The following is a 23772-nucleotide window of genomic DNA, read 5'->3' as shown; positions in this document are numbered from 1 at the left end:
CAGTTTTCAAGAATGAACTCCTATACGTATTTGCTGATCTTTAAAAGAAATATTACTTTACAAATTTGATTTTTTAAATAATTCTGAATACAGCAAGTTGTTTGGTCTTCACAAGCGAAATAGAAAACTAAAAGCAAGACAATTCTACAGAACCATAGTAACATTTGCTACTCCAATCTCTTCTAACAATATTTGTCAAGTATCCTTCTAAATTTATTTTCCTACAATCCTTTCCAACCTGATCAAATTGTTGTTTTCATATTGCCAGCTTGATCATGAAATTGCTGCTTTACACAAAATATTTTTTGCTGATGCAAATTATGAGATCAGAGATACTAAAGCATTTACAAGTGAAGGTTTTTTTGTATATTCCTCTTAAAATACAGGATAAAGATGCATATATCAAGCTGAATACCATTTTGCTGAGTTGCCCCACTGACATGCACAATCCCTGGCCTACCTCACAGTTCAGAAATACCTTGCATTATTTACTAAATTAATAGCACATAGTTCTCTTTTTTAAAGACAGTTACATGAAAAACAAACACAAATTATTCGCAGACAACAGTGTTTTTTAAAACAAGTGTCCTTCTTGTAAAAGAGATGACATTGAAATATAAAACCAGTTTATCATTAACTCCTAAACTCTTTCTTCTGGATTCTTATGACTCTAAAAGGACTTTTCTGATGTTGTTCTGAAAATATATTCAAAAGTTTTATTGTCATCCTAAACTGTACAAAACTCAGATTTTTTTGACATGTGAATCTTACATTAATAAAGAAACTGGTTAGTTAAAACTAAAAGTGGTACCTGAGCCAGACAACTATTTAGTGCAGCACAAATACTGCTGGACAGGTTTGGCCTTCCTATCAGAAAACCATGAAAAAAATTTAACAAAAATTTTTTAACAAGAGCTAACTGTTTATTCTAATTAAGTATTGAGGTGATTTATTGCATAGGCCCTGATCTTGCTAATATTTACATATTAGAGTAGTTCCATATTGGGACTACTCAAATGCTTAAAGTTAAGCAAGTACATAAATCTTTGTAGGATCAGGGCCTTAATGATTATGTAACTAAGTTTATTTATTCAGATTGTTAACAATGGCAACATGCAACTACACAAAACAAAGACAGATGATAAATTCCAAAGTGTTTCCAGCTCCATATTATTCTTTTTGTCTTTTGAATTTCCTATTTTGACATAGGAAATACAAGCACTTTTGAAAGAAATCATAAATAAAACAAACCGTGGCCCAAACATCTTTTAATACTTCACCTATTTCTCTACACAGAAAAACTATTTATTACAAAGACAACTACCAATGAAAACCAAAAGACAAATACTGCTCCCAGAAACAGCAAATCCCCAAATAAGAAACAGCTCTAAAGAGAGGGGGATATTGGAACACACTTGAGAGTACCACTAGCAACGCTTGATCATCATCTACTCCATGACATTTCCTCATACACTGAAAAATAAATAAAACTGAGGCAGGACACAGAGAAAGGTTTCCACTTCCTCAAAGAGTGAGTAAAAAGTGACAGATATGAACACTATAATATCTTCTTCCCAAAGAGGGACAGGAAGGTTAGAGTAAGACACAAAACTGAAGTGTTTCATTTGGAGCAGGAAAAATAAGCCACTTTGCCAAACCAGTAAACAATCAAACTATCATCAAAGCTAAAAGATGGATCCAGAAAACAAACATCTTCCCAACCCCCAACCCCCAAATCTGCCTTACCTAGAGTAAAAGGCAGAGCTGGGAGGAGGTATTGCTTCCCCACACACAAACACACTTACCTTGGCTGCACCCCACTTTTATTCCCTTCCCTGGAGCAGTGGAGAAAGAGACACACACAAAGGGTAATAAAGGGGGAGGAGGGGAGAGCAGGGGGTGGGGGAGCTGGTGAACTGGCTGCTGCTCCTGTGTGTGTGTGTGGTGAGGTGTCTCCAGCCAGGGCCAAGCAGCATTAGCAGAGAGAGAAGGGCTGTGTTGCTAAGAGGCTTTTGGTCTCTTTCTCTCTCCTCTGACGGCCAAGGAGGGGAAGAAACTCTCCTTCTCTCCCTGTGTCTCCCTGGGATCCTCTAGCTGGGCTGGGCTGGGGGGAGAAACTCAGGCTCCTCACACCAACCCCCTCCCCCTCCACACACACCAATTCAAGATGGAATTAGTGCTCTGTCCCTTTAACAATATAAATAAAAGGTCCCCCAGTCTCCCCCTCTCTCTTCATCATCAGCTGCTGCTACTGCTGCTGCTGAGGCTCTGGCTCTGCCTGGGAGAAAGATGGGAGGCTGAGACTGCGCATGCGCCCCGAGGGGGCTCGGTGGGTTGAAGGGGGGGAGGGAAAGAGGTTGCTCTCCACAATGCACCGCGCGGCTGGCGAACCCGGAAAGAGATGCCGTCGAGGGAAAGGAAGTTGCGGGAGGGGGAGGGAAGTGGAGCGGAAGTGAGTGAGTGAGTGGGCGTAAAAGGGGCAGAGTTGAGGCGAGTCAAGAGCGGGCGGGGGAAGGGAGGAGGGGCGGTGCCGTCTCGTCATCGCCATGTGACCCGGAGCGATGTGCGCGGGGGGTGCCGGGAAGGTTTCTGAGGCGCTAGCGGGCGAAGAGGAGGGTTACTCCGTTGGAGTCCGAACCACGCGCTCAGGCGGAGGCGGGAGGGAGCCGATCTAGGTAAGGGTTCCGCGGGACCGGGGCTACAGGGGTGGGAAGGCGATGGAGGGCGGTGACATGACCTGGCAGGGGAGAGCGGGCGGGCGGGCGAGAGCCCTGACCTGGTGCGGGCGGAGGGCGGCGGGGTCCCCTGGGGGCAGCCTCTCCCCAGCCGCGCTGTGTCCCCGGATCTCAGGGGGTGGCTGTGTCCCGTCCCCAGTTCGTTGGGGCCAGGTGTCATAAGGCGGGAAGGCCGCTTGCCGGTGCTCTGTCCCGGGGCGCTGGGGGCCCTTCGGCAGCGCGAGGCGGGGGATGATGCTCATGGAGACTCGGAGTTGAGGTCCAAGGAGGCGCGTCGCGCGCCAGCGAGGCGTCGTGGGACTCCTGCAGGCACCGCTGAAAGGCACAGAGCGAGTCTTCGCTGCCTAGACCGCAAGCGCTTCCTGCCTAGTGAGCCCGGCGCTGGTCCGGTTGGCCGTGCTGGGTCTTGAGAGCAACTCCGGGTTACCTGCTCTGGCATGTTTGAAAAAAACCTGAGTCTCCGGAGGTCGTCCCCAGTGACCACCTAGCAGAGCCGCGTTGGTGTCTGCTGTGTGTCCGCTTCCATTGAAACGCTCTTGTTCCGTGCTTACAGATGCTGATGCCTTCTGTGTCGCAAAGGGCTGTATTGGGGAATTCTTTGGAAGAAAGATTAGACTTTAACTCGGACTTCATGTAGCTTAATTCTGCTCCTGGGCATTTACTTGTGCTGGTCAAAGGCACGTTGTTGTTGTTGTAAGCAATGTAGTTGCTGCTTAAGTGTTTGGGACTTTGCTGTATTTCCACTTTTTTGTAAAGGAACTAAAGCTGTGTCGCACCAAGCTCTTTAACATTACAACTAATTTTGTTTCTTAAGCACTGAAGATGAAAGCTCTTGTAATTTTACAATTGAAGGATTACAGTACCTCAAATTTGTGAAAAAATGAATTAGTTAATTTTATTTACAAAGGTGGTTATAACTGCCTTATCTTGAACATAAATAACTGCCCTTAAAAATTGGATCATGTATGTTTATGTGAGTTAATGTGATCAACAAGGGCAGAATTTGGGTGTAAAAAAGGTGGGGGTATTTTTCCAAACTTCACCCATGTGGATCACCAGAATAAGAAGCCACAATCACTGTGGATTGTGCATCCTGTGAGAGCTCTACTGGACTCTTTGAGCTAGGCTCCCCTTTTGTCGGTCTTCAGCCATGCCTACACTACCACTAAGCTAGTTTTAGGCTTTGTCTACACTAGCACTTTTGTCGGTATAACTTATGTTGCTCATGAGTGTGAAAAAACACACACATCCCGCCCCTCCAGTACATAAGTTACATCAACAGAAACGCCGGAGTGTACAGAACTGTTGGCAGGAGAGCGTCTCCCTCTGACATAACTACTGCCACTCGTGGAGGTGGTTTTATTATGTTGAGTGGAGAGCTCACTCCTGCTAGCATAGAGCGACTACAGGCATGATCTCTTAGTGTCACTGCTGTAAGCTCGCTAGTGTAGATGTGGCCTTTAACTATGCTGATGGACTCAACTAAACTTTCTTTAATTGCATTTGGTTCTTTAATGGGATTAAAAAAGTAATCGAGGGTCCTCTCTCAAATGCCAACCACTTATGGCACCAAAATGAGTCATTACAGATCTGTAAAACTCCCTCTCCTTTCTTATGACAAATGAAATTGTAACACCTTAATGAAAGGAAGAGGTTAGGACAGGTCGCATATTTTAGAGCTACTGTTTGAGTCGCATAGGACAGGTCTTCACTGCACTGTTAACCTGGGTGATTGGCATGATGGTTCGTTTAGTCCGTTTATGAGCATCCCCATAGCAAATCACTACTTGTGATGTGTCCTCATTGCTTCTGCACTTGTCATTGTATATCTGGGATCAGACCCCATGCTTTGTGCTGAGATGCTCTAGGATTCTTTCCCTGTCAATTGTACAACTTGCCTGACCCTCGTGAGGAACTGCAGGATGTGCATGGGAGGACTGTCAGCAGAGTGACTTTGATTTTTACCTGCTTCCTCATTGCAAAGTGGGCATGTTTCAGCCAAACCTGGGATACAGACCTTGGCACCCAGCCATGTAAGCTAGCCCAGGCTTAAAGCACCTTCGAAGCCTGGTCAGATAGTTTTCTGGGTGGATGGCAGGGCTAAAACCCAGGGTTAGCTGTCCACTGAAGACTACCCATAGACATATTTGCTGGTTTCTTGGCTCAAATTTTGAGACATTCTATGCAGCCATAACAGTCAGTTTTTAGTGAAAGCTGAAATTCTGTAGAGCATGATAGTAGCTTCAGAAAAATGTCAGTAAGGCATATGAGCATTACTCTGGTGGGGAAGCAAAAGGAAGCCAGAAGTGCAGTCATGCTACCGTCCCCATCAGTATGTTTCAGGTGTCAAGGGCAGCTGGCAGAGAGGTAAATCACTGTGGGGCAGGAGGCGGGACTGGGGAAGACCCGCTAGTGGCTCCTACCTTGCACTGGGCTTAGCTGCTGGTCCTGGGGAGGATGGGATTTTCTCTTCCCCCTGCATGGCATCTGGGGCTGGGTCAGACACCCCCTAGATTTCTTCCCTGGCTGCAGGAATCTCTGCAAATTCCCCCCTGACCTCTGTACAGGGGACTGCTCCCCCATCTGCCCCACCCCCATGCATCCAGACCCCCTTATATCCAGATCCTCCTGCCAAGCCTCAGCCCCCATCCTCACTCAGAACCCCCACTCCCTCTGCACGTAGACCATCCCAATGAGCTACCCACACCTGGATCCCCACCCCACTGAGCCCCAACCAGCTGCACATGGATCCCCATGCCACAGAGCCCCACTCCCTGAGCATCTGGACCCCCCCCCCCCACTGAGCTCCCCACATCTCCCTGCTGAGCTCTATCTCCCATCCCCAGACTTCCCTGCCCTGAGCCCTACCACCTTCACCTGGACCCCTGTGCAGGGGGGATTATAGGTACCATTAAGGGAAGTTAGACCTTGTCTACGCTACAGACTTCTGCCGGTACAGCTATGTTATAGTGTAGATTCAGCTGCACTGGTAAAACTGCTTTTACTGGAACAGAGTGTGGTTTGCTGTTTTGGCTGCATCCACAGTAGGTACTGTAGCAGAGTGCTGGTGCAAAAGCACCTAATTAGCTGCTGCCCAGTTAGCTCCAATCAGGGGGAACAGATTGGGGCTGATGGAGAAGGCCTGATGCTGGCCTGAGGATTGGCAACACCTGCTGGCCTGACAAGCCAAGAGCTATAAAGGCTGGGAGGGAGCCAGAAAGGGGGGCAGCCAGGGAGAAGTCAGTCAGGGAGGGAACTGGAGGCCTCCTAGCTGAAGGCTGCCTCTGCCTGTAAAAGAGGTGACTAATCCTGCAAGACTTCTATATAGATCAGGGGTCCCAAACACGCGGGCCACATGCGGCCTGCGGAGCTTTACCCTGTGGCCCACCAAGCTCCCTCTGCCCCCCGCCCAGTTATTTCCTGTCGCCACCAAACTCCCCTCCCCCCTCCCTTGTTGTTTTATGTGGCAGCTAAGCTCCCCGGGCGCTGCTCCCCAATGTTTGGGGCCAGGTCTCTCCCCCGGCCCCGCCTGCCGCCTCCACATGCCTCCCCTGAGTGTCCCCCAGCCTCACTTGCTGCCCTCTCACCACTCGGAGCCTGCAGCTCAGGCTGACTCTGCTCTGTTCTGCCAGATTCTGGCATCACCTGCTGCCGCAGGGTCCTAGTGCCCCCCTCCACTTTGGCCAGGGCACTGTCCTTCCCCTGCCCTTCTGCCCTAGTCCTGAGCCTCTCCAGTGCCCCAAACCCCTCATCCCCAGCCCCACAACACTCACCCCTGCACCCCCTCCTATCCCCAAACTCCCTCCCAGAGCCTGCACCCCTCCACCCATCCTGCACCCCACACCCTGTGCCCCAGCCCGGAGCCTGCACCCAGCCCCCAAACTCCATCCCAGAGTATGCGGCCCTTGGGCCAATGCACTAGTCCTCATGTGGCCCTCGTGGTCATTTTGAGTTTGAGACCCCTGATATAGATAGACACTGGTGGTGGGAGAACCTGGTATAAATAAAGACACGGGTGTTTCACAACCCTGAAGCCTCTCTGAGTCTTATTGGGGGCAGCAAGCGTGCCCCAGGAAGAGCGGTGGGACGTGGAGCCCTGTTAAAATACACTTTGATGGTATAGTATACCACTATTTCTATACTGAAAGCTCTCCTAGTGTGGACATAGCTTTAGCTACAGTGGAGGTAATTTGAAACTTTTTGACTAGTAGCTTCTATGTAAACTTATCAAAAGCCAGAAAGGACCATTATGATCACCTACCGTGATTTGTGTAACACAGGACACTGAATTTCACCCAGTAATTTCTGAATCAAACTCCTAATATGTATAACGTAAATCAAGCATTAACCTTGCTGAAAACATACATATATAATGATACATGCAGGGCCTGATTCTGCTACTTTTCTTCTCAGTGAGTAGGTAATCCAATGAGTTCAATAGAATTACCAAGTGTGAGAGGGTGCCATATTCCAGCCCTTAATTTTAATTGAGTTATTTATTAACTTAAGTATATCTGAATTGATATTTCAAATTTATTAAGGCAGTCTGAGGGCTAAATCAAGTGTAAGATCTTAATTTCATTAATATGTTACAAAGAAGCTTTGTAACTAAAGAAAATCTGAGCATACACCAGTCTTGCAGAAGGCTACATTCTTTCTTTGTTTCTAAAAAGTAGCAAAATCTATCTTAAACTAGTGGAGTTCACTGTGCATTTTAGCTTTTCGGAGTACCTGCTATGATTGGTCTGCTGCTACTTCTGTTTTTAGCTGGATGTGGGTATGGAGGGAGGAAGAATTCAGTCTTTTTACATCAAACTGGTGACCAAGTTAGGTGAATATTTATTTTTTTGTTATGAAAGTGCAGATTGTTACTCTATGCAGTAAGAGGGGTGACTTAACTGACAGCAGATTGTCAGCAGGAATGGGAAACTTTTCTCCATATAATTAGTTTAAATCACTGTGCCTTTAAAAGTGATCCCCATGTACATTGGAAATAGACTCTTCACTAAAACACTAGAAGTAGACCTGTATTGACAGTTGTCCACAGAGGTGTTCTGCCTTACTAAAAGGTAACTAGAGAACGAGATTCTTCTTGAAAGGTAAAATATAATAGAAAATTTGACTTTGACAGTAGGATGAAACTGATTTATAATATGAGAACATTCCTGGTGTAGTGGAATCACCTAACATAGAATACATATAGAAATTTACATAAAAGGTTGTTACAAGGAGGAGGGATTAAAAATGGTCTAACTTCTGAGACTACGACAAGAAACAATGGGCTTAAATTGCAGCAAGGGCAGTTTAGGTTGGACATTAGGAAAAACTTCCTGTCAGGGTGATTAAGCGCTGGAAGAAATGGACTAGGGTGGTTGTGGAATCTCCATCATTGTAGATTTTTAAGAGCAGGTTAGACAAACACCTGTCAGGGATGCTCTAGATAATACTTAGTCCTGCCATGAGTGCAGGGGACTGGACTAGATGACCTCTCGAGGTCCCTTCCAATCCTACAATTCTATGATTTTAAGTAGCAGGAGATGACCAATAGCTTAGGGCCAGACAAGGTGCTGACTGACATGTATATTAGTGGATCACTTGCACACTGCCAAAGCCCGTGCTAAGATTCACTCACATGCTACTCTTCTGCTGTGTTGCAGCCAAGTTAAATTCATAGTCGAGGCACTGGCTCATACACAATGGGAGATAAGGAAATATGAGATCAGCACAAGGACGGGGAATGTGAAACAGAAGAAGCCATCTGTCATATATGGTCAAGCAGATAATGTTTTTTTGGAAATCCCAGGTATGATTCTTTAGAAGATGGCATCCTATAGTCTCAGAAACTCAGGCTTAGCAAAGGAATCTCTTAATCACAAAAGTTTTCACTCTCTTAAGTAACCCCAGCATTACAGATCTTAGGAAAACAACAAACCCTTAAATGCGGTCCCCCTCCGTGCGTCCTTGCCACCTCTGAGAGTCCTGGGTTTTATCCTAGGCCGTGGAATGGCCACTTGTTTAGAAAATCATTTTGAAAACAGTTTGTCACTTTTCTGGCCCATGTTCTTCCACCAGGTTACTTTCAGGGCCCTAGTAGGTTGGAGGAACCCTGGAGAGGAATGAAGATGGTAATTGACCCATTTATCTTGGTGGGAGGCTGGTGTTCCCCTTCTCCCAATGTCTACCTGATTGTGTGTTGTGGCATACTGAACTTCAAGACAATCTTGCTATGCCTGGGAGCTTGAATATTAAAACCAGCTCCTTCTAGAGGGGGGCTGTAGCTGAGGAACACCTTGCACCAGTAGTTCTACACTTGGGTCTTATGTGGCCCGGCAGTATTATGGTAGGGTGTTAGCTCCACCACAGTCAAGGATGCATCAGGAGTTCCATTTTAACATGAGTTACAATTCAACTTTTAAAAGTTGATTGTAGCTCGTGCACTGCTTGAGTTTGCTCTAGCTGTTTCTGTAGAGAAAATATGACTTGACGTTTGCTGTAACAGATTTTAAAATGGCCACACACCTAAAATTTTCTAGACTCCAACGTCTCTCCCAGAAACTACTGCACTTGGAAGAATAAAGCTTGATTTTTTTTTTTGTTTTGTAGATTGGATGAATTATTGTAGACAGTTGAAATTTATCTTTATTTTTCACGATAAACATGTTAATATTTTGACTGGGAATGGTATACTGGTACAATCTAAATGTTGACCTTACACTTGTCCTTAGACTCAGGCTTTCTCTGAGGGCATTTTCTGGTTTTAGTTGCTTTTGCTAATGCTGACATTGAGAGTTGCAGTTACTTGTTTTTCTTTGATTACAGTGTCCCATTGATCAGGAAAGGGGTTAATAGCATGGGGCATGATTACTCTACCCAGAGCCGTCCCATCCATAGGATGGATGCGGGGTCGAAGGCAGCCTGGAGGGTTAGCAGGGGGCCTGGCGTCGGCAGCAGCAAGCGACCCGGCCCCAGTCCACCCTGCCAGCTCCCAGCATCGTTCGCGGGGAGAGGGTGGAAGTAGGAAAGAGGCAGGGTGTGGGGATGTATCATCCTTATGCCAACCTAATGGAAAGTTCCATGAGAAGGTAAGGGTCACGATGGGACACTTCCCTGGCAATGGCTTATGGCCTTGTAAGACAAAGGCGCCCCCTGGTGGTCTAGGGATTATATAAGATGAGGTAAACAAAGTAATAAATCATGGCCTTAGGTAAGGAACGGTTGAACCAATGGGTGTGGGGCTATACATGTGATAAACATATGATTCTCCTTCTTGTCCAATCCGTAGATGTGTGATTATAGCCTAATTGTGTTATGTAATGTTGAGAGACTGTAAAAGAAAGCTTGTAATAAACAGGATTCAGATTCAGCCTGCAACCACATTGGTCGTGTGCTTTATCCGCTCCGCATGGGACCCCACAGCAGGGCAGGGGCTTGTGGGAAGGAGTGGAATGGGGGCGGGGCAGAAAGAGGCAGGGCGGGAGTTGGGGGAAGGGTTGGAGTGGGCCTGGGCCAATGGGAGGGGTTGTCCCGGGTCCCGCACCCCACAGGGATGGCCCTGACTCTACCCTAATGTTGTTGTTTATGAGGCCTGGTCTACACTAGGAAAAATTCACATCCCTGAGTGACTCAATTTAAACCAATCTAACCCCGGGTGTAGACAGTGCAAGGTCAAGTAGCGGCTGCCTCTCAGGGAGGTAGCCTATCTACACTGACAGGAGAAGCTCTCTCATTGGTGTAGATAGTGTCTTCATTGAAGCACTGCAGCATTTTAAGTGTAGACAAGCCCTTCAAGTCTTATCCCCTCTTACATTAATACTGTCTTCCTTGACAATATTTCTTAAGTAAAATCTGAGTACGCATGTGGATTTTAGAGCATGCTTTATTGCAGGGGTTGGCAATCTTTCAGAAGTGGTGTGCCAAGTGTTCATTTATTCACTGTAATTTAAGGTTGTGTGCCAGTAATACATTTTAATGTTTTTAGAAGGTCTCTCCCTAAGTCTATAATATATAACTAAACTATTGTTGTATGTAAAGTAAATAAGGTTTTAAAAATGTTTAAGAAGCTTCATTTAAAATTAAATTTAAAATGCAGATCTTACCAGTTTAGTGTGATCCTTGCCCTTGCTTTTTCTTGCTGAGTTTTCCAATGTCTGGCATGTATTTGGATAGTTTAAGCTGCACACAGGCTTCTGAGTGATCAATTGTTAACCGGCTCCGAGAGGGACAGAGGACAGATTTCATGTGTGAAAATACCAGTTCACGCAGGTATGTGGATCCAAATGCTGAAAGCATTGCAAACGCAATTTTCTTCAAACAGTTACATTTCACTGGCAGGGACGTCCAGCAAGTCAGAATAGAGGCCCCATGATCTCTCTCGGTAACTTCAAGTGCACTCCGCAGATCTCCAAACTTTGATGCCCACAATTCTGAGCTTTTTAACTGAACGAGCTGCATTTCGAAATCTTCAACACGCATCCACTGAAATACAGACAAATCCAAGTTGCTTTCGTTTAACTTTTCAGGTTTAATTAGAAAAGAAAGCATTGGGCCAAATCACTGGAAATCTTGAAATCTGTCAAAATTCTGATTCTTGCATCTACATTCCAATCTCATCGACACTGGCAGTGCAATGTGTCGATAGCTCTTTTATGTGTTGGAAGTAGCGGAAAGTCGAAGTTCGACTATCCCGAGAAGAAACTGCTAGTTTTACAACAAATGCCTTCCAGGCTTCATAAAGATCCAGAACGTTTTGCCCAGCACCCTGGAGACAGAGGCTGAGTTCGTTTAATTGAACAGTGATGTCAGTTAGAAACACAAGCTTACACAGCCATTTGTCGTCATCCATTTTGGGGTAGTTTTGTGCTTTTTCTGACGACAAGGCCTTGACTGCATCAAAACAGTTTACAAAGCACACCAAAACATTGCCATGACTTACCCACTGAATATTGCTGTGAAGTGGAATGTCGTTATAAGCACTGTCCATCTCTTCTAGCAGTGCTTGAAACTGTCTGAGTCAAAGCAGATCGAGCAACAAGGAAATTCACAAATCGCATCACTGTATTCATCACATTATTAAGCTCTGAATTAGAAAGTTTAGCACACAGCTTTTCTTGATGGATGATACAGTGAAATTTGACTGTTGGGTAGCCAATCTGATCTTCAAGTAACTTTACAAATCCCTTCTGTTTTCTGGCCATGGCAGGAGCACCATCTGTTGTCGCACACACTAGTTTTCTGATGTCAGCTCCTTGTTCTTCAAAATGGTTTACAAAACTTTCCACTATATCTTCCCCCTTTTGTTGTGCCATGCAGGGGTTTTAGGCAACAAAGTTCCTCTTGGATTTCATCGGAAGCACAATATCTTGCAACAACTGCCAAACGTGGAACATCGTTTATATCCACGCTCTCATCAACTGCAACACTCAACACTGCTGTGTCTTTTAATGCAGTTGTCTGCTTTTCGTTAATGTTTTCTGCCCTTTCGCTTATGTGTCTCTCAACTGTTCTGGCAGAGACCAGCAGTTTTTATTCTAGATACGATTGTATCTTTATTTGGCAATTCATTGAACAAAACCTCCAAACTGCTGAGAGAAACTTTCTATATATTCCCAATCTGTAAACGGCTTTCTGGTTTTTGCTGTGCACTGTGCAATATTGTAACTCCCTTCCTTCTGTAATTTGGTTTTTTTTTTTAACTTAAGCATTTAAAAACAATGCTTTGCTTCTTGTATCCTCTTACTGCCTTTTTGATCCATTAGTCTTCTCTGTTTCATCAAAAGAGGTTTTCTTGTGCTTCATTTCAAAATTCCATCGAACACTTGATGTGCAACGAACACTTTCACAACAGAAAGCACAAACAGTATGGTCCTTCTTTTGAATAAATCCAAATGTCTGTCCAAAAAGGCTGAAATGAACAGACATCTAACTTTGCTTTCTTAGGAGCTGACATTTTGTCAAATGTACTCCTCAACTCACAGCAGGGGAAAAAAATTGTGACAGATGGCATGCACAACTTCAAACACCATGCGCTGTTCCACATAGCATGGTATAAGCAGCAAATCAGGAGTTAAAAATATCCCAGTAGCGCTGGGACAATTTTTAAGGTGGGGTGCTGGGCTGTGGGCCACAGCTAGGGATGGCTGCAGAGTGCCTGGCTGAGGCCAGGAGCAGAGTCCTGGGCCGGCGGCCAGGACCCCAGGCCAGCAGCGGGCTGAGTGGGGCTGGTGGACAGAACCCCATTTGGCAGGGGTCCAGCAGCCGGTACCCCAGGTCAGCAGCAGGTTGAGTGGAGCCGGCACCTGGATCCCCAGCTGGAACCCCAAGCCGGCATCAGTATGCCACTGAGTCAGCTCACGTGCTGCCTTTTGGCACGCCTGCCGCTGATTGCTGACCCCTGCTTTGACTCTTAAAACAAAGCTTTGCTCTTAGAGCAAAAACTCAAGAGGGAGCCCCTAAAGAATGGAGACAGAGCAACTAATGTCTATAGATGCGTGGGAAACTTTTTTTGTCCAAAAACGTTCACAATTTTTGAAAACTTACTTTCTTGATTTGGGATAAAAAGTCAATCTCAAATGTTCATGAACTGACAATCTGAAAGACTCTTTGGATCTAAACATTTCATTTTGACCATCTCTCTTCTCTCTCCTGCCCCCCCTTAGTACAAATTAACTCAAATTCCTAAACACAGCCATGTCAGACCAAAACATTTCACTTTCAAAATGTCAGTGGGATATTTCATTATAGAAACTTTTTTTTTTTAAAAATTCTCATTGAGATTTGTTGAAAGCAGCTCTTTCCCATGAATACTTTAGGTTTCAGCCAAGTGGCATTTTCTGATTTTAAAAAACACAACAAAACATTTCACTGGAAATTTTTTGTCTAGCTTTCCTGATGTGTGCAGTACACATTCTCAGAGCTGCCACCAGCAAGATTCCCACTTGTGGTATGTGGGCTGAGCTCAGGTTCAGCATCCACAGCATGTCTGAAGTCAGGATGCCTGCAAACACTGTGGCTTGAAACAGAGGCATGTGCAGTAGGGTAGGGGCTGTCTCAAGCTCAAGTAAGCTAATACCTCACTGTTACTGAAGCTTATAAAGCAGCTTACAGATCAGTGGTTGTCCGGCATAATTTTAATCCTTTTGGTATACTAGTTGTTTAGAGTTAAAGCTAGTCTTAGGTTTTATCTATATGAGCACTTTTGTTGGCAAAATGTTTTGTTGATCGGGGTGTGTGTGTGTGTGGGGGGGAATAACGACAAATGCGCAGTAGCCAACATAGCTACTGCCATTTGTTGGGCTTGGTTAAATTATGTTGGCGGGAGAGCTCTCTCCCTTCAGCATAGAGTGGCTGCATAGGAGACCTTGCAGCAGTGCGGCTGCAGTGTTATAGCTGTGCCACTATAAGGTCTGTACTGTGGCCAAAGCCTTAGTGTAAAAAGTGAATTGAAATCTATAAGAGATTCTATATTCTAAGGTCATTGTAGATTTTAAAATCTGTTAAAATGGGGCTGACTTTTTTTCTCTAGCCTTGAAATATTGTTCTGAGCAAACACTTTTCTCACAAGTCACTCCATATCTGATCTGTGTTCATCCTCAAAGGAAACCTGCACAACACCTTCAAAAGACAAGCCTAAGAGCTTAAATACATAATTTTGCTAGACTCTAAAATCCGTCTTAAAAAATAAATCCAGTGTCTGGTTTACTACAACAATCTGTAATCTACAACCCCCCCTATTTTGTCCTATGGCTGGCTAGGTGTTAACAGGCCACTTCACCTTGAATACTCTTCGAATGTGTGTTAACTAGTTATGCTAAACAATCTGTTCTGCCTTGTATTTAGTTGTGACAGTCTGAGTACTTTTCCCAGAGCTGGAAGGCTTGTCTTTCACCAACAGAAGTTGGTCCAATAAAAAATATTGTCTCCCTCACCTTATCTCTTAAAACATTAAAGGAGCTGTAATAGACATTTCAAGATTTAGGTATGACTTTTTTCCCTCTCTGTAGTGTCAAATTATGTGATTTCATTGTAGGGAGATGTTCAGGTCTTCAACACAGGAGGAGTCCAAGATCAGCACTGAGAAGACAGTCTAATTTTGATGCTCACTCTGTGGCTGGGCATTGCTTGACAGCTAGCTTGTTTTACTGCTGTTTGTTCTGGTTATGCCAAAAGTATAGACACAATGTGAATCAGAATCTTTTTCAGATTAATTCCTCTGCTCCTGAAACGTTGTAAGCCATACCAAGGAATAGCACTTCAATTAAAGGATAAACTTCCTTCCTACCTGCCCCTGGGAGATCAGAGACAGGAGTGCATTCCTGATAAAACACTCTTAAGATTCTATGTATAATTGCTGCAGTCTCCATCTCTATGCTGAAAGTCCTGGCCCATTTATTCCCCTTCATAAGGATAAGAACACTTTGCTTACTATTCCTTTCTCTGTTGACAATGCCCTTCCAGTTCCTGTCATCATCTGAAGTGTATATTTTATGTAAATCGCCTTCTGACAGTAAGACCCCTTCACTTCCTCGATGTTACGAGGGCCACAAAGGCTTCTGTGAACTTCAGTTGCATGTTGTTTTGTTTACTTCTTGGGGTCAGAAAAAAAGCCTAAGGCTTGTAAAATTTATCTAAATGGATTGTAATAAGTTATCCCTGTAAGGTTCCGGATCACACTTGCTAATTAAGATTTAGAGATCACTGAAAGGAAAAAACCGCATGTCACCTTTTACAGTTTTGTGTTTATTCTTCCACACAACTTTTATCTATTATGTGGCATATCTCTGCTGACAGGTTTTGATGAAGCTGTTCTAGCCTCTGTGGTTTAAAAATAATCCTTACTTACAGATGTTGTGTAACTGCCTGTGAAGCTAGAAACTGACCTTATTCTCTAGAAGAAAAAAATATTCAATTGGTTTCTTTGGTTTTAAAAACTGGTCATTTAAACATAACCGTAACTGTTAGCTCTTCTAGGGGTTGTTTTTTTTTGGGGGGGCGGGGTGGAAGGGAGTTTGCATACCTTTTGTCACTATCCGACTACTACTGAAGCCTTCCTCACTGAGGGCATGGCTACACTTGCAGATGTAGAGCGCTGAAAGTGAAACCAGCCCTCAGAGACTGAAGCAGGGAAAGCGTTGCCATGTGTTTACACTGTCAGATGCAAGTGGAGTAGAGTGGCCACGTTAGCAGCTCTTGCAATGCCACAGAGAGCAGTGCCTTGTGGTAGCTATCCCAGTGTGCAAGTCGCTGCAGTGTGCTTCCCAAATGGGGAGAGGGCGGGGGGGGGTGGAGGGTGACTGATTGTGTTGAGTATGTGGGGGGAGAGACAGTGTGTTTTGTGGGGCAGCGTGTGTTAGTATGCTGTCTTGTAAGTTCAGACAGCAGCAGGAGGAAGGGGGAAACCCCAACATCAGCCCACACCCCTCTCTGTCTCTCACCTGTGCACAAACGCCTGCCTCTGCAGCAGTAGCATTCCACAGTAATGGTTTGCTTTGTCCTAGAGCAGATAAGCATGCCAGCTGTCAGAAACAGGAGCTTTGAAAGGGGATATCTGCATGCCTGCAGCAGAGTTCAAAACAATGACCAGAGTGGCCACTTGACTTCAAGGGATTATGGGATGTTTCTGGAGGCCAATCACAGTGCAGTAATGCAACATGTCGTCCACACTGATACCTCGGCGTTTCAGGCAGGGTGCAACAAGCTCTATGCTTCTCGTGGAGGTAGATTACCAGCTGCACAGTCCAGTCGCTCTAAGTGCCTTGCCAGTGTGGACACCTCAAGAGTTAGGGCGCCCGGGGCTGATTTAATGCGCTCTAACTTGCAAGTGTAGCCAAGGCCTGAGTCACTTCTCTGGACTGTAGTTTTTTCACTTTGCTGTGGGTTGAACTCAGTCTTTCATTGCAACTAGGTGCCTTTCTTTTCATTAGTATGGAATTGCTTGCTGGGCTCCTGGTAGGCTCCTGGTAGCTTTTTAGCCTGGTCTACACACCAGTTTTGTACCAATATAACAACTGTCAGTGGTATGACTTCTTTTTAAGCAGATGTAGTTATGCTAGTGCAGTGTCCTAGGGTGGACAATTATATTCATAGAAAGGTTCTTTATAGTGGTATCACTTATTCCTATATATAAAGGAATAAGCTATACCAATGTAAAACACTTTATGCTGGTATAACTGTCCATACTTTGGGGTTGTATTGGTATAACTATGTTAATACAGTTATAGCAATACAACTTGTGTGTGTGGACAAAGCCTTCATCTAAGCTGGCATGGTGCAAGACTTTCTTTCAATATTAGTAGTTTGTTCCAGTAATATGCTGTAACCAAAAATGTTTGCCTGTTTATCATGTATGAAAAACTTGACTACTCAAATTCAATTGTTTGAGTGTGTAAACGTTGCCATTAATATTGATTTGGTATTACATTAAGTGCAGTATGCTAACATCTCAAATTGCTCTTTTTGACAAGCATACAGTTGAACAAAAAGCAAAACTTAGAGAATCTTCCTTTTTTTTATTTAAGATGTGAATTACTGCAATGAGTAAACGTAAGTCAAAGGAGACGAGCTCTGTAAATGGAGAATGCATCTCACAGGTGGGTAACATTTTTCTGTCTTCCTTCTTTGTGTCTATAATTCATTGGTGTAGGGTAGGTGATACTGACCTCTTCAAGTGTTTAGCTGCAGTGAATTTCTACCCTTCCCCCTATAAAACAACTAAGGGAGTCCTCTTGTCAAGCATTATCTGGTCCAGAAGGCCCTAGGTTTGATCCCTTTCGATGACTGGTGTCTCTACATGTCCATGCATCATCAGTCCTGTACCTGCATCAGGTTTACACTTGAATCACTCGGTTAGATATAGGTATTCAAACCATTGGTCTAATTATTTTTAATCCTTTATAATAATGCTTTTGGACAATCCTGTACTTTGTCAGTCAAATTTTGAAGGCAGGCTACAATTAGCTCACTGACAAGTCTATCACACTTCATAAAAGTAAGCATTCAAGGTAAGTAAATAGCAAATCCTGGCCTGTCTTCAAATTTGCATGTTTGAGGTTATTGATCCTATCCTCTTCCTATGTGTAGTGTGAGTCACAACCCAGGTGAATTCCTCTTTCACTGCAGGGGCCAAGTGAGGTAGGATATCAGCTCTCTGAAGAGGCTGCAGCTGCAAACTTGTGCTCTTCAACTCCTCAGACTGACTGTCTAGATATTATCCAACATACTTGTAGTGTATTAATCATTCAGTGGTTGTAATAGGTTTTACATTTCTGGTATTGCTGCCTCAGTTTCTCTTCAGCTATAGATACTGTCTTCCATGGTAGAAGACTCTTTTTTTAAAAATTTTTTTACTATGAATGTTGCCAGAACTTAATGAGACTACTATTAAAACTGAGTTTTGCCATTGATTGTACTTGCAATCCTGCTGTTGACCTATTTTAAAATAAAATTAGGTCACTCGAGTATACATCTACATTCCAGCTTTCACACTTCATTATCAGAAGGGCCACTGTATTTAAAATGCTTATGCTGCTCCGTTAGCTAATACTAAGTTCTCAGAACTCTGCAGACCTTGCTGACGCACGCAGATTTTTGTCTTAAAGCACTATCTCACAACTCTTGACTTGCGTAAATAGCTATGTTAATTCAAAGCAGGAAAATAATTGGTTTGTCCAATAGAGAAATCTGTTAAAATTATCTTAAGCTTCTCTGAGGAACTTTTAAACGGTGGCTCTGGGTAAAGCTCAAATTATTTTGAGGCTTAGATTCATAACACATTTTCACATTAACAGACATGAGAAGTATAGAATCTCCTTAATTTGTACTAAGGATAGGAAGAACAATTACTGAATAGCACGTTTAGAAGTAAGCAAGCAAAACAAGAATGATGCATCACCATGTGCTCTGTTCATCTATTTGCTGTGATTACATTTTATAAGTATTCAAATGTCTTTGTTATGTAAGGTATAACGAGGTCTTGCTTCTGAACTTACTTGTCAGGGATTTACCTTCTATGTTTGTGTAGTGTTATGGGATGTGCAAACCTAAAAGGGCAGCTATCCCAGGCTCCAGGCAGTTTGGCTGTATTTCTAAATCAAATGGACTCTTTCTCCTCACTGTTACTGACAGACCAATCCAATCAGCTGTGAAATAAAAGACCTTTCCTTCAGAGACTACTGAATTTTTTCCCTCCCAAGGGAAGTCTGATCTACAGCAGCTGCTAGACCTGCTACCTCATAAATCAGACATTGGAGAGGCTTGGGGACAGCACCTACAGTTAGTAACGCTTCTGTCTGAGGAGCGCGGGAAGTGGAGAAAAGGATGGGAGTTGCAGGGGTTAGCGTACTGGGGGCAGTGCTAGGAGGCTCAGCACCTCCTCTCCCACACCAGTGAACTACCTCATGCCCTGTTGGCTCTGCTCTTCAGTTTTCTCATCCTCTCAGCTCCCTGACCCTGTTCCTTGGCTCTGCCCTACTCTTCCTTTATATTCTGTTCCCTGATTAGTAAGGGGCTAGAAAAGAGCCACACAAGGCAGGGAAGTCATTTCCCTTTCAGTCCTCAACTCTGACAGGAAAGGTGGAGAGGAGTGTGATCTAAAGGGGCAGCTGTAGGGGAGTTGGAAATAGGAATTCAGACAAGACTCTAAGGAAGAAACTGAGTGTCTTCTGCCTGGTGGTTTTGCTGACCCTTCTTTCAAGAAATCCTCCATAAAGATTACGGGATTCCTTTCTTGTTACTCTTCTCCTTGTAGATCTTCTGTTAAGCACAGGTAGGTCAAAAAACATTCCAAAAGAATGCTTTTCAGAAGTCTGGCCAAACCTTCAAAATCTTGCCCAGCAAAGGTCAAGAGAAATTGTGATGCTGCTGCCCCTGCTTCACCCCAACGCCTGTTGGAGGGGTGGCTTTACAAGTTTTTCCATCCTTGAATAAGGATTGCTTAAGAAACTCTTCATTGTGGCTCAAGCCTATTCATATAATTCCCAGTGCTGTCCATGCCCTAGGAGTTTTTCTTCAACTATCTCTACAGCCCTTCTTCCATATTCTTTTTTGTCACACCTTCAAAATGAAGATCCTCAGGTCAGCTTGGGGGAGCCCTCAATCCTTAAGACTACTTAACGTTTATAGATATGCAACTGTATCTCCCATTGCCCACATGCACATGAAAGTTTACTCTTTGCAGTAGGACATTCTTTCTTTTTTCAGTATGTGTCCCTGTCTGTGGGCATGGCTACTGCTAGATAGACCATTCCTGAAAGTTAGGAGCATAAAGTCCTCAGGAAACATCTTCATAGTGCCATTCTTGGCTGCTTCTTCAGCTACCCCTCGATGCGAGGATGATGTCTGCCAAGGGGGTTAATTGGTGAGTTTTTAAATGGCCGAGGAGCCCAATTCTTGCCCTTCAGATTTTTCCACAGAAGTGACAATCTTGCAGGAGACATAGTTGTTGCCTGGAGTATTGTGCCCTTTCTTTCCTCCTTTGTCTCTTCTCTGTCTCATGAGCACCTCTGCTCTCCTCAAAGTGAGCTGTGGCTTGGTGTATGGTGTGGCACTGCTGTGTTCTGTTCTGCGCCAAGTCCTCCCAGTTTGTTGGGTTGACTCCCTTTTTAAGATGTACTTTCAGTATGTCTTTGAAACGCTTCCTCTGTCCATCGTGAGCCCTTCTTCCCTGACTTAACTGAAAGAAGAGTACTTGCTTCGGGAGCGAGTGTCAGGCATACGTACACAGTGGCCAGCACAGTGGAGTTGGTATTTCATGACCTGTGCTTCTATACTGCTGATGTTGGCTGCAGAGAGAACACTGTTGTTAGTGCATTGGTCTTCCCAGCTGATACTGAATCCTTCTGAGGCAGCACTGCTGGAACCATTCCAGCTGCTTGAGATGTCGTCTGTAGGTTACCCAGGTCTCCCACCAATAGAGAAGGGTGGGGATGACAACTGCCTTGTAAACCAAGATCTTGGTACTTGTTTGAAGATCATTGAAGAGTAGTCTTCCAAAAGATGTGCTGGCACAGCGGCTCCTGTATTCAATTTCTGTGTCAATGCTGACTGTTTGGAAGAGGTGGCTGCGAATATATGGGAAATGGTTCACATTCTTGGCTAACTTGACAAAGCCAACATCCAGCATTCTGAGAGAGAGCTGGTCTCGATGACAGAGACTAACTCCATCTCGGACGGCAACTTGAAGCAATTATGCATTTATACTTGAGCATACATGGTCACAGAAATTATGCATACTGCTAAAGTGAAGATCAAGGAAGTTTGGTTAAATTGCAAGATACTTTCCTAACCATATTCATACTCTTCTGGGAGTGAGGGAATTCACCCAAACAAAGCCTATAAATGGCATGGAGGTTGAGAATACTAAGAATAAAAAGCTAAAGACATAAGAAATGTTTAGTTTCTTTTTAAGTGTTGCAGAAATGGAAGGCTTGAAAGAATTGGTGGGGTATATGCCAGACTGTCAAGGAGTAAAATTGAAGATGAGCTACATGGCCGGGGCTTGCTTGCTTGCTTTTTTATATTTTTGTATCTCTGGTACTCCTAGTGAGGGAGTAATACATTCAGTTCTGGACACAATCTCAAAAGAGTAAGTAGAAATAGAAGAATCCATAAGAGAAGAGGGATAAAAGAAGACATGAAAATGTTTTCATGTGAAGGGATAGTGAAAAGACTTGGGATGCTCAGTTTAGAGAGAAGGATAAAGGAATATGATAGACACACAACTATTGGTTTTAAAGAAGGTAAATCGCTATCAAGTGGTTCTACTTACTCTTCAGAATACAGACTCAAAGGGGCATTCAGTTAAATTGAAAGGCAACACACACTTATCGCTGCTAAAAAGAGAATACTAGTTGAGTGTGTAATTAGTCTGTGGAACTCATTGCTCCAAAATAAAATTATGACTAAGAGCTTAATAGCATTTTTTTTAAAAGGTTGAGAGTTTTCATCAATCTAAGGTTCACTAGGATTATATATTATATTACTGGGAGAGCTGGTGGTTTCCCTTGTAGTTAGGTTATCTTAACACTTGCCATTATAAAAGCTTCTTGGAAAGTTTTTTGGGAAGCTTTAATGCTTCCAGTCTTTGCAACAGGCCTTTGAAATTCACAGGGAAGCAAACCCTCCAGTTAAACAAGAAACTCTTCTTCAGTCTGTCAAATTCTGATCACTTCAGATGAGAGGAAAGTCATTTTGATGCCAGACATGGACTTTCTAAGGTCAGGTTCATGCTACTGCCAAAGCAGCAGCATGCATTGCCCTGGGGAGGCCAAGGAGCTGCCAGAGCAGTTGTGGTGTCAGGATAAGTTGGAGAGAAGAACTGGGTTGAGGTGTCCCTGACTCTCTCCATATTGCAGGTTCCTGTCCCTCTCGTGGGATAATAGCCTTCTATTGGTAGCTAATGTCCTATACTTGAAGTAGTTAGAAGGCTCAGCTTCAGTGCTGAAGATTGAGGCTCCAAAACCTACCAATAATAAATGATGTGTGAGGTTTTGTCCCCAGAAATCTAGGGAATTTCATCCAAAATAAAGCTTTCATTGTAGCAGTTGCAAAATCAAGCACTCAGAAGTTAGGAAATAGTAGATTTGAGGTTGTCCATGCAATCTTAATTCTGTCACGCTGTGAGTATGCATTATGATACAGTCTTAATGACATCCATGCTGTCTTTTTCCCCTGCAGTATCTCTGCAGAAAGTAGATGAATAAGGAGGCAGAACTAAGTTGCTCAGGCAACTGTAAATTTGTCAATTTATAACCTTGAGTGCTTCAGCTTTCAGCTTGAATAACATTCTTTTAACCTGCATTACATACCAAAAGAGTGTTGTATTGTATAACCCCTCACTCCTCAGGTCTTTGGAAGAAACTTCATCTTTAACCATATCTTTTTAACTGTGTACAATGGGTTTTCTTGCACCTTTCAGAGACGGGATACAGGATTAGAGGGACCACTGGTCTAATGGTTTAATTCAGTGTGGCAATGACTGACTGCTACATTATGTATTTTTGGGATGAGGAGAGAAGCAACAACAGAATATCAGGGCCACTTGATATGAGAGACCGACGCTCTGCAGAAATAGCACTGCTTTTCTCTCTTGGATAGATTATCTTTTTGTCCTCTCTGCTCCTGGTCTCTGACTGTCACTAAAGAAGGTTTTCTGATTGGTTTCCATTCTGTGTCCTTAGTGACAGCTAAAGTGCTCATTTCCAGTTTGAGTCTGTCTTGTTGCATGATGCCCAAGTTGCTATTGTACAAATAACTAATGAATCTTCCACCAATCCAGCAGAGTTGACTAAGGGTACTAGTATATATGTCTCCATATTACAGGCATTAAGTATTTTGTGCCAATCTTACTTTATCTCAATAGGTACAAAGAATTTTACGTGAAAGATTTTGTCACCAGTGCCCTAATGGAAAACTGTTCGGGGTTCAACTTCAGTACAAGTGAGTAAGCAACTGCATAACTTTGGGCAGCTCCTTACTATTTTGACCTCAGGTTAAAAATAGAAAATTCTGATTTATACAGGGCCTGTTATGCCTTTGATCTTTTTTCTGTTAAGTAGTGATTTTAAAATGCACTTAAAAGAAGCAACTTCTTAAAACTCTTTTAGTAGAGCTTGAAACTCATTTAAACTTAGTTTTAAAATTAGATTATTAGAAAAAAAACTTGTTGTATTCCTGTTTTTCATGTGTATACATGTCTAAAAGAAAATCACCTTCTGGGCTGAATTTTTCTCATGTATATTCCAAGCCTAAATGTTTTTGGGTTGGAAAGTTTGGTAAAATTACTTTCTTAGTAGGAAAGCTCTTAGATCTCTCACTCACACTCACTCACACTCTGCTTTTATTATGTTTTTTTCATAGATTCATAGATTCTAGGACTGGAAGGGACCTCGAGAGGTCATCGAGTCCAGTCCCCTGCCCGCATGGCAGGACCAAATACTGTCTAGACCATCCCTTATAGACATTTATCTAACCTACTCTTAAATATCTCCAGAGATGGGGATTCCACAACCTCCCTAGGCAATTTATTCCAGTGTTTAACCACCCT

At 43.7% G+C, this 23772-nt stretch overlaps 1 protein-coding gene across 2 annotated transcripts in view; it reads left to right on the top strand.

Moving 5' to 3' along the window:
* Window positions 1-2564: 2564 nt before the first annotated feature.
* Window positions 2565-23772, top strand: part of ORC4 (origin recognition complex subunit 4) — a 57629-nt gene continuing 36421 nt past the window's right edge. The window contains exons 1-3 of one of the 2 annotated variants that reach the window (XM_024217074.2): window positions 2565-2675; window positions 17249-17320; window positions 23089-23165. In XM_024217074.2, the coding sequence (XP_024072842.1) occupies window positions 17264-17320; window positions 23089-23165 (134 nt within the window). In that variant the 5' untranslated portion in view covers window positions 2565-2675; window positions 17249-17263. The remainder of the gene's footprint in view (window positions 2676-17248; window positions 17321-23088; window positions 23166-23772) is intronic. The other variant, XM_029910537.1, reaches the window with a different exon arrangement.

The sequence above is a fragment of the Terrapene carolina genome, unplaced genomic scaffold, assembly GCF_002925995.2.
Source record: "Terrapene carolina triunguis isolate 2854851 unplaced genomic scaffold, T_m_triunguis-2.0 Scaffold62, whole genome shotgun sequence".
In the NCBI taxonomy this organism is placed as follows: domain Eukaryota; kingdom Metazoa; phylum Chordata; order Testudines; family Emydidae; genus Terrapene; species Terrapene triunguis.
The sequence above is the reverse complement of the archived record's forward strand: the minus strand, read 5'-3'. Positions and strand labels throughout refer to the sequence as shown.